Source organism: Lethenteron reissneri, chromosome 2, assembly GCF_015708825.2.
Source record: "Lethenteron reissneri isolate LAM-NWPU_2019-01 chromosome 2, ASM1570882v1, whole genome shotgun sequence".
In the NCBI taxonomy this organism is placed as follows: domain Eukaryota; kingdom Metazoa; phylum Chordata; class Hyperoartia; order Petromyzontiformes; family Petromyzontidae; genus Lethenteron; species Lethenteron reissneri.
This window is the reverse complement of record NC_083780.1, coordinates 12515108-12525871: the sequence shown is the minus strand read 5'-3', so window position 1 is coordinate 12525871 and position 10764 is coordinate 12515108. Positions and strand designations below refer to the sequence as shown.

Genomic DNA, 10764 nt, shown 5'->3' with positions numbered 1-10764 from the left:
GGCGCATGCGCAGTGTGGGCTCTGTGAGCTGCCCCTCCCTCCACCCCCCTTTCACCCCCTCCCTCCACACCCCACTCCCTCCATCCCTCCCCCTCTACCCCCCTCCCTCCACACCCCTCCACCCCCCTACACCCCTCCCTCCACCCCTCCATCCCCTCCACCCCCTTGCACATCCCCCTCCCTCCACCCCCCTCCACCCCCCCACTTCTCACCCCACTCCCTCCATCCCTACACCTCCTTCCACCCCCCTCTCCACCCCCCTCTCCACCCCCCCTCCACCCCCCTCCACACCCCTCCCTCCACCCCCTCCATCCCCCTCTCCACCCCCCCCCTCCACCCCCCTCCACACCCCTCCCTCCATCCCCCTCTCTACCCCCCCTCCACCCCCCTCCACACCCCTCCCTCCACCCCCTCCACCCCCCTCCACACCCCTCCCTCCATCCCCCTCTCCACCCCCCCTCCACCCCCCCTCCACCCCCCTCCACACCCCTCCCTCCACCCCCTCCACCCCCCTCCACACCCCTCCCTCCATCCCCCTCTCCACCCCCCCTCCACCCCCCTCCACACCCCTCCCTCCATCCCCCTCTCCACCCCTCCTCCCCCTCCACCCCCTCCACCCCCTTCCACACCCCTCCCTCCATCCCCCTCTCCACCCCCCCTCCACCCCCCTCCACACCCCTCCCTCCATCCCCCTCTCCACCCCTCCTCCCCCTCCACCCCCTCCACCCCCTTCCACACCCCTCCCTCCATCCCCCTCTCCACCCCCCCTCCACCCCCCTCCACACCCCTCCCTCCACCCCCTCCACCCCCCTCCACACCCCTCCCTCCATCCCCCTCTCTACCCCTCCTCCCCCTCCACCCCCTTCCTCTCTCCACCCCTCTTCACCCCTCCTCCCTCACCCCCCTCCACCCCCTCCCTCCACCCCTACAGCCGTCCATTGCAAACCCAACGGAGGTTGTGTCCACGGGAAGCGCCAATTCACTCGCACGTCTAAGGGGCCGTCCATAAATGACGTCACGCCATTTTGGACGATTTTTGACCCCCCCCCCTTCGTCACACGGCGTCACAAAAAATCAGACCCCCTCAAATATGACGTCACAAAACTCTGCCCCCCCCAAAAGAAATAAAACATGCTTCCTCAAATCGCTTTAAACTATTGTCATTGTAGTGCGTATTTAATGTGGCGCTGCACTCTGATGTTGTAGGATACTTTTTTTTATTAAAACGTATATTTAATTAAGTAGAACGTGTTGCCTATATTTATTTAAAGTTGCGCATTTTGATGTGACGTCACATTTCTCACCCCCCCCCCCCCCATCGTCACAAATGTCTGCCCCCTCCAGGTGTGTGACGTCATTTATGGACGGCCCCTATTCAAATGGCCTATTCACCCGTCTATTCGTATGCCCCATTCACGTGCACGTCGATCGAAACTCACACGTACACAGCACTCAAATTGCACATTCACTCAAGTCTATTCAAATGCCTATTCAGTACCAGAGGTGGGACAAAGTCATTGTTATGCAAGTCCAAGTCGAGTCTGAAGTCATCAAATTCATGACTCGAGTCTGACTCGAGTCCACACCTCAGAGGTGGGACAAAGTCATTGTTATGCAAGTCCAAGTCGAGTCTGAAGTCATCAAATTCATGACTCGAGTCTGACTCGAGTCCAAGTCACATTACTCGAGTCCACACCTCTGCTATTCACTCACTTGACGTATATCCCAATGCGCACTCAGACGAACATGTAATATATTCAAACGAGTATTCACTCACGTGCATATTCACATACGTATCCGAGTATACGTATGTTCTTATGTACATTCACTCACGCCCAATGCTATACACATTCACTCACATTAAAATGCATATCCACTCACATGCCTTTCATTTAATTGCCCATTCACTCACATGGTGTCTGTGTCGCGTCGGAAATGCACATCTTATACCGTCAGTATTTACTTACCTGCAGTTGCGGGCACAGGCCCATAGAGGGTGCCACCCTGAGCTGGGGAAGGACAGAAAGAGCCGGACCGTTGAGAGGCCGGGGTCTCCCCACCCCCCAGACCCCAGGTGAGGGGTTGGGGGGTTCTTCCAGAGCCCCCTAGAAGGTTCCAGAAAGGGGGCGGTACCGGGGGCGGAGACTCCCTGAGTGTATAAAAGAAGCACCTCTGGGACAAGCTCGGGGCAGTGCTCCGAAGACAAAGAACCGAAGACCAGCGAGGCTAGGACCCTGGGACCTCGAGCCCGACGTCCTTGTAAGGGCCGTGCCGAGCTCGGACCAGTGGTCAGGACCCGCACCTTGGCTGGGTCGCGTCAGTCAGCCTCCCCGAGGGCACAGATAGCCGGAGGGCTGAGGGCAGGTTACCCAGTGTGAGGGCACGCTAGCCCGGAGGCTGTACCTCCCCAGATAGTGGGAGTTAAGGGGAGTTCTATTTGTAGTTACAAATAAACCTTGTTGCCTCTAAAGACAACGTCTCCAGTCTCCGTGGAACCCACTACATATGCGAATATGCATTCGTTTTCAAGTCTATTTAAATGCATACAATATTGACTAAAATATGTTCAAATACACGGTCACTCACATTCAAACGCGTATTCACTTACATGTATATTCGTTCACGTGTCTCTTTAAATTCCTATTCACTCACATGTATGTTCGGTGCCTGGTCAAATGCTTATTTACTTCAGTGTCTGGTCAAAATCTGATCGTTTAGCTGTACTAAAGTGCCAGTCCACTGCTGGATGAAGGCCTTCCCAAGCCACCGCCACCTCTCGCGATCCTGCGGTGTAATAATCCAGCCGGCACTTGCCCACGAGCTGATTTCATCGCTCCAACTCCGCGGCGGACGTACTCTCATGAAGATTTATTTTCAGGAAAATTTTGGTCAGGACTGGGAAGGTTTGGACACGATGTAAAATTCGAACACAATGGCAATTGAATAATATTTCAAGTCAGTTTATACATCATACAAATAATTATTTAACAAATTTGACAAATAATTGGTGAATCATTGCATGTCATGGTGCATAACAATAATACAATTACATCATACTTTAACAAAATACATTCGTACCATTTAAATGTAAGCGTTATTATTCTTTTTGCATTCGCATACCAGTAATACAATCCAACGCGATGTAAAACGACTAGGGGTGCAATTGCTATGTTAACCGAATTATCAACCCAGCGAAATAGCTTCGATAACCGGCCACTGATGTTGGCCGTGGCCAGTTATTGACCTCAGGTTATTGAGTTTATAGGATGGTGCGCTTACCTCTGTGCTACCACTCCACTGTCACTTGTAATAAAGTCAGATTAATTATGAATGTAATTTAAAATCATATTAAGCCGTGCTGCCTGTTGCACGCACATTGCACACTTGTCTCTCTTCAGAGCTACCGTATCTCTGGGAGGCTCAACCAGATCGCATGGTTGGCTAGCATGCACCCCTCCTCGGTTAACCCTTCCCACTGTGACATAGCGATAACCACTCAATTACCAGTCCCGCCCTAACGAGTCGAACGCGAGGCCAGAACATTTTAAACCGTGATCATTTCGCAATTTTAACTCATGCTTCGAGACACCGGGACAGCCTTCATGAAACTGGGACTGTCCTGGGCAACTCGAATGCTGTTGCTTGGCCGTGCTCTTTTATATGCCTTTTCCACTGCCACATCCGAGCGCGAGGCCAAACCACGCTACGCTGGCCTTGGGGGCCAAGCCGGGCCATCAGTGAAGCGAGTTCAACTCGGACACAGTGTCACCGCGTCAACTACGTGCATCTCGACTTGTTCATCTTGCTTGCGACGTCACGGCACTGCAGTAGAAACACAAACTGACGCCTGCGAACCTGCATCCAATCCGCCTCGGCATGGCCCCTGGCGCGGCTCGGTTGTAGAGTGGAAAAGAGGTATTAGTTTGGGGGGGACATCTGGCCAAAGAGGATGTGTTCCTGCATGCCGTCGCTGTCCCCTCGCTTGCAGGTGAGGGCGCTGAGGGTGGCGCGGGTCGCTCCATATAGCTCCAGGGCGAAGGTGGAGAACACGAGGCAGAAGACGCTGAACGCTGCCCACTCGCACACGGCCGCCACCCGCAGCAGCCTCGCCTCCTTGCGCACGTACAGGAAGCCGTCTGCAGGAAAGGTGACGGTCAAGGAGAACTGGCGGACGTGCAAATGGATGGACCAGCAGACTGACATATTGATGGATGGATGGACAGACTGATGGACAGGCGGGCGGACAGATGAATGGACCAATAGACGAACGGACTAACAAATGGATTGATGGATGGGACAGACATACTGATGGATGGGCGAATGGATGAATAGACACACTGATGGACAAACAGATCGGTGGAGTGACTAATAAAGGGATACATGTATTAACGGATGGAAAAACAAAAGACTGGATGCAATTAACAGATTGGCCAATTTGACAGACCCAAATGGATTGGTTAACAGACAGAGAGATGCAAGGTAGAATGGTTTGACAGGCTCTGAAGAATGTATATATATGAATAATGAGCTGGCACCACTGAGATCAGAAGTTCTAATTCATCCTGTGATTAAATGTTTCTCAAGTGTAGCATGTTAATGGTCTCAGCCCGGTTGTCAATGACCACACACACCAAAAAAAGACTTTCAATTTAGTTTTCCACTTGATTTGTATAATGTCCAGCTTTCAGAATCGAAAATATCAGTTTATCCATCACATAACAAACATTACTGTCAATGGCAGGACAGGGGAAAAAGTGCTGCACCCCCTAGATTGGATAAGATGCCACTTGCAGAGATTTCAGATATCGTTCTCTGACATCTCCATCTATGGGCCGTTCTCTCACACGGAGTGATACACTACTCTGTGGGATGGATACGGCTGAACGTGGCTGCAGGATTAGTGACATGGACATGGAAGGAGGAACACAGATGAGATGGACAGACGGACAAGGCCCGGGTGCCTCTAGCCCACAGGCCCCTGTGCAGTTGCACCACCTGCACACTGGATAGCTATGCCACTGCTCAGAAACTCGAGATGCGAGGTTAGCAGGAGGATACACAGGCCCCCAGTGAGCAGCAGGAAGAGACAGAGAGCGGCTCGCATCCCGGCCACCCAAGGCTGCACCCACGACGCCACCCCACCCTGCAGCTTCCACGACACCAGCGTCTGCAGCCCGGCCGCCACCTGCATCCGGAAAAGCAGAAACGGTGGTGGGGGGAGTATGATGCAGAGGTGTGGACTCGAGTCATGTGACTTGGACTCGAGTCAGACTCGAGTCATGAATTTGATGACTTCAGACTCGACTTGGACTTGCATAACAATGACCCACCTCTGGTATGATACAGCAGGAAGAACCAGGCGCAGCAGAGGCGGACCAGGGAATGGGAGCGTTGAGATGGTGTGGGTGGGGAGGGGGGAGGTGGCTCAGTCAAAGGTTAATGTGGCTCCGTTAAAGCTACCATATTTCTGGGAGGCTCAACCGGTACACGTGGTGAGCTAGCAACCCCATCCCCCCGTCAGCTCAATCAACACAGCCACGCCCACTCGAACACTAGCGACTTTAGTGCAGTCATTTCGATCAAGACATTATAACAAAAGGTCACAGAGCGTTTCGCTCGTGGTGATCTTGTGCCCTTTCACCGAGTCCAGGCTACTCGTGAATTCTAGAGCTAGTTAATGCGTTTCGTGGGGACTGAGCCCTCTGAGTCCTCGCCACCCACCACTGTTTTACAAGTGGCGAGGAGAATCACTGTGGCGATTTTGGTGGGCACTGAGGTGCTGATGTCAGGGAGGAATAAAAATCCTCATCTCCTGCGTGGAGGCGCTGTAGCCGAGGGGATCAGAGGAGTGTACAACAGCTTGGTGGGGAGATGCTGTCTCCTTGGCAACAGCATCTTCCTACCGAGCAACTTAATTTTTAACGTTAACATATATTTTTGTATGCGTACTGTGGATGTAATATCACCGGTAAACAAAATGCTATAATATTTCATTCATTTCACTGCAAAAATTAAGTGAATTAGCTTCTACCCCCTGCCCACATGGATTTTATATGTGGGACCAAAAAACTCGAATAGAGATATCTGCAGAGCTCCCTCCAGTGGAGGCCCTACCGCCAGCAATGTCGCGAGCGAGCAACTACAAAAAAGGCTGCGTGTACCCTTCCCGTTATCATTTATGTGGGCCACCCCTGACTATAAACTGAGACTGACCACTACCGCACCGTTCCGGCGGTCATGCAGATGGCGGCGGAGATGAGGTGGGCCCAGCGGAGGGCCTCGCCGGCGCTGGGGCAGCTGCCGACGAGGAAGGCCCCCACAGCCGCCAGGAAGGTGCATGCCAGCGCCGCCCGGCTCACGTGCTCGAGGCGGGACGAGCCACACGCCTGCACCGTCAGCCCGTGCAGCAGCAGGGCCACCAGCGCCACTGCGGGGGAGGGTGCAAGGGTCACTCTCTTCAGCTGGTCTGCACGCGACTGGCGTCACGGGCCGTGGGGCTCGCGAGGGCCGCGAGGACATGGCCGCTCGGCGTCCGTCAATATCGGTGTGGAATGCACGCGCACGCGAGATGCTCGTCGCGGTAGCCACACGCTTCGGGGAGAGGGCAGAGGGGGAAGTAGGAGAGGGCAGTAAGCTCGGTGAGAGAGGACAAGTGAGAGGGACGTGAATTCGGTGAGAGAGGTAAGTGAATGAAATGAGGGCAGTGAGGGAAGTGGGAGAGGACAGCTAGTGAACTGAAGGAGGGCATAAAGTTCAGTGAAATAGGCCAGTGAGAGAGGATAGGGAGTAGTGCTTTGCAATTCTGGCCATATACATACGTTAGCCTTCATAGTTGGCACTTGCCAGTTTATAAATTTCAAAACATGTATATATTAAACGTTACCGCTATATTCAGGATGCTCTGGAAAGTAAGACATACCCCAAACTTTGGGGTAACGTTGGAAGGAAATATGATGTCCAAGGAACGGGGGGGGGAATGGTGTAGAATGAAAATGTATTAAATTTAGTGGGCACTGGTAAAAATACGGCTCTTAAAATCTGGAGAACAAGGCGCTTTGCAGAGCCGCCTTCCAGAAGATGAATATGAACGGTAGTTGATAAGAGAACCGCATAACCGAAACGTGCTCTACGCCGCAGCCCCGACTGTGATGAGACCGGGACGTGAAGATGCGCAGGGCGCTCACACACGATGGAGGAGATGGTCGTCACGATGCTGAACAGGGCGCTCTCGGGCCGCGTCGCTCCGGTCGCGCTGCAGGGGAAGCGACAGAACACAGCAGTGTTTTTCGTTGCAATGCCTGCGGACCACTAATGGCCCCTGATGGCCTTTAGTGCTGCCCCTGACGTCCCCCGTCCCCCACCCCCCCCGACAATACACAAATGTGAAAACACCCCATCGTCCTGCTGTCAAAGCCAATAGTTTCAAATGTGTGGCGGGCCCTCACACTGATTATGTCTTATCGGCGCAGTTGCCAACCCTTTGAAAACTAGTGAAGAATACTGGAGCAAAGCATCAACACAAACTTCTCTATTCTGGTGATTGGGCTGGGTGAGAGGGTTAAGGAACCACATTTATCCACGGGCAGCTGCTCCAATGCCTGCCACATGATTTAGTCCACGAGTACCCGGTGGTATCGCCTACTTTTGTCACTGAATATTTTCCAGATAGCTAGAAATTCCAAGAGGCGACACGTGACTAGTCACCACATCCACCACAGCCAGAGAAGGTATACTGGATCTGGTGTGCTGGCCAGACTCGGCTGATATTAAGCCCTACTTTAGAATTGCCAGTGGCACAGTGGCATGGCACGGGTTTAACAGGGGACATGAACCAGTGTCAATTGAAAAAATATATTATTTTTTGTTTATCGATGGGTTTTTATTACTCTGTATAGTTGTGTTCGCTTCATTAGCCAAATGTGACATTCACATATTTTTGCGCATCATTTGCACTGATTGTAAATAATCCAGTGTCTCACACGCATGCGATTAGCTTTGTGCATCGTAGTCTTAAGAACGGATTTTAATTCACGAATCAATGCACTATCGCAGCATTTTCTATTTAAGAGGCCACCTTCAGACGCAGACTGAGCCGCAACTGAGAAAGGCCCATTGAGCTAAACAGCTCTTTTACAATATCTTAGGTTATCGCTGGACACAAGTGACTTTGATTCCTGACCCTGGCCAAATGGTGCCCCTGCCCCATTCATTGGTCAAGTCGAGGCACTCACCTGATGTAGGGGATTTTATCGAGGTCACAACAGTCGGTTTTATTGTAGCAGTCCTCGATGAACCTGGGTGCAACAAATACACGGCGCTTAGAGGTCGGTGCCGCTTAGAGGTCGCCATCTTGCTGACACACACTGGTGTTTGGCACCCCTATAGGAAGGTTGAGGAAAAACTGGGCGTACATGTTTGAATCAAAACGTTAATGACCTTTATTTTTTAAAAGCAACAAATGTGTCAATAACACTGTGGCTTTTAATGAACAAAAATATAATGGGCGACGTTTCGGGTGCTGATCCTTCTTCATGACAGTGTTTTTGTTATTTGTGCTTGTGCACCACTGCCAACGCAGTAGCAGTATTAACAAATATTGTTTCAAATGAGGGATTATTTCTTTTTAATGGGCACCACTGATGCCGTGTGAATGGAATCCGGCAGGTGTAGCTTGATAATACATGTTCTTTTTTTTGTATTATGGATGATATTGGTCGCCAAAGCCTACGTGTTAAACTGAGGTGTAGCTTGTTTGAAATTATAGGTTACACAACATGTCCGTGCAAAATAACAGCCTTTTTGTCAAGCCACTGCTGTGTAAGCACCTCCCCACGCTGTGCGGATCGTGGGGGGGTTGTTTGACCATACTTCACCACGCTGATCAGTGTGGATTATGTGAAGGCAAGGGAGCATGGACACGGAAGCATACAAGTACGGTACAACAATGGATTTTGCTACACTGTCTCTGCTGCCCATGATCCTAAAGCCCACAAGCAGGAATCGTGACTACAGTTAGTACGGCCAACTTAATCGCGTGTCACTCACACCTCGGCACGGGTCTCAGATATGCAAACCGACTTGCTGTACTCACCGAGGCCACTCGGAAAATGCGCACACGTGCCCATATTGAACGGCCAGTCCATACCTAGTGCAATGAGAGAAGGACACATTTTACACGGAGCATCACTCACCACCGATATGTATAAATCGTTGGATTGGTACTCGCTTTTTTAAATTATTGGTATAAAAGTAACTGAAACAGTGTGACCTTTTAAGTCGTACTTAAAAGGTTTCTTGCCGTGTTGTTCCACCTGATGACGGACGCTTGTGTTGCGCCCGAAACGTCGTGCTTTAATTTATTTTCTACCTACGTGACTTTACCGAAAGAACCAAAGAGTATGTATGGATCACTGCAGTCACGAAAACTTCAAATCTACTTTTAAGTCGTAAATAATGTCAAGAAAGTAAAATATTTCACATATTTAACGAGCAGCGCTAATCAGGACATGGCAATGTTTTTTCTCCAAAAAAACGGATTTAACGATTATCGTAGAATCGCCATATCGCGGAATCCCTGGTTGTCACCGCTCGGGGTGTCATAGGCTAAGTGCTGCCCTCTGCTGGTAGGCCTCAATGTTAATGCCAAACGGCCAGGGGTCAACCAAACTGAGGCTCTGGAGGCGCGTGCGGCTCTTCAGGGACTTTCTCCGTGACGTTATTAGTTAAGGACCACCGTCTCGCATCCACATGCATTGCGGCTCTTTAAATATTGAGGGTTTATCTTTTTTTTTTTTTTTAACAAATGCTGCTCGCAGCAAACATCGCGGCTATCGCGATTTTCACATGAAGACGAACGCTTGTGTTGCATTCGAAACGTCGTGATTTATTTTGTTTTTTTTCTACCTACGTGACTTTACCGAAAGAACCAAAGAGTATGGATTCCTGCAGTCACGAAAGCTTCAAATCAAGATTAAAATGCCCCTTCTTGTTATTTTGGTTTCCGTCCCCTGGCCTAACACGACCGCCTCCAACCGATACCCACCAAATCATACATCGATAGATTCAATGATTTGTAACGATTTGGGGTGGGGGGGGGGTCATGATTTGAGTAGCGCGGAATCTCTAGCAGTGGCATTTCTACGGTTGTTTGACCACACCTCCACCACCTATGCCGATCACTGCGGATTGCTGGTGAAGACGGGGAGAATAAAGACGCGGGTGCGCAGAAGTGCAGTGCAACAAATTGGATATTGCTGTGCTGCCCTCTGCTGCCCACCGTGTGCGTGCGCTTGGTGCGTGCGTGTGGTGCGTGCGGTGCGTGCGGTGCGGAGTGGAACGTGCAGTGCGTGCGTGCGGTGCGGTGCGGCTTACACGGTCCACACGCCCGCCGTGCTGATGACACCAAATGCCAGGGGTAGACAGCACCATAACGCCATCTCTGGCAAATTCTCGCACTCCCCCTATGCCTCTACCCCCCCCCCCCCCCGTGCCGGATGAAGCTAGTGTGGGGCCTGTAGTATATGTTATAAAGCGGCCCTAATTAAAAAAAAACATAAATAATGAAACAAATGTTTTACTTGCACAGTAAAGTAATTGTATTTGTTTCATTTGCTACACAGCCAGATAATACGGCAAATCGCTAATCTTAAACACCCGGTCGTTCATAAAAGTTGAAGGCGGTATAATACTATAGTAATAGAGCAAGTGCAGAATCACTGAACCGGAATTAATAGCTTGAAAGTATTTAGCGCGGGGCCCTTGAAA

The 10764-nt window shown here is 51.1% G+C and overlaps 1 protein-coding gene across 1 annotated transcript; it reads right to left on the bottom strand.

Annotated features, from left to right (window-relative positions):
- Positions 1-2944: 2944 nt before the first annotated feature.
- LOC133343722 (transmembrane protein 150A-like) lies at positions 2945-10479 on the bottom strand. The gene is made up of 7 exons (XM_061553487.1): positions 10372-10479; positions 9092-9145; positions 8232-8294; positions 7185-7252; positions 6225-6427; positions 5059-5185; positions 2945-4136 (listed from the first exon to the last, which is right to left on the bottom strand). The coding sequence occupies exons 1-7, from the start codon at positions 10434-10436 to the stop codon at positions 3919-3921; spliced, it is 798 nt and encodes a 265-aa protein (XP_061409471.1). The 5' UTR covers positions 10437-10479; the 3' UTR covers positions 2945-3918.
- Between the last annotated feature and the right edge of the window lie 285 nt (positions 10480-10764).

What these genes read in the sequence shown, in the direction of transcription:
- LOC133343722 (XM_061553487.1), bottom strand. Translation starts at nt 10,436, where the DNA reads ATGGCGTTATGGTGCTGTCTACCCCTGGCATTTGGTGTCATCAGCACG. An exon ending in ACGGCGGGCGTGTGGACCGT is followed by an intron (nt 9,146 to 10,371) that starts GTAAGCCGCACC and finishes TCATTGCACTAG; the next exon opens with GTATGGACTGGCCGTTCAAT. An exon ending in TCTGCATGACCGCCGGAACG is followed by an intron (nt 5,186 to 6,224) that starts GTGCGGTAGTGG and finishes TTCCGGATGCAG; the next exon opens with GTGGCGGCCGGGCTGCAGAC.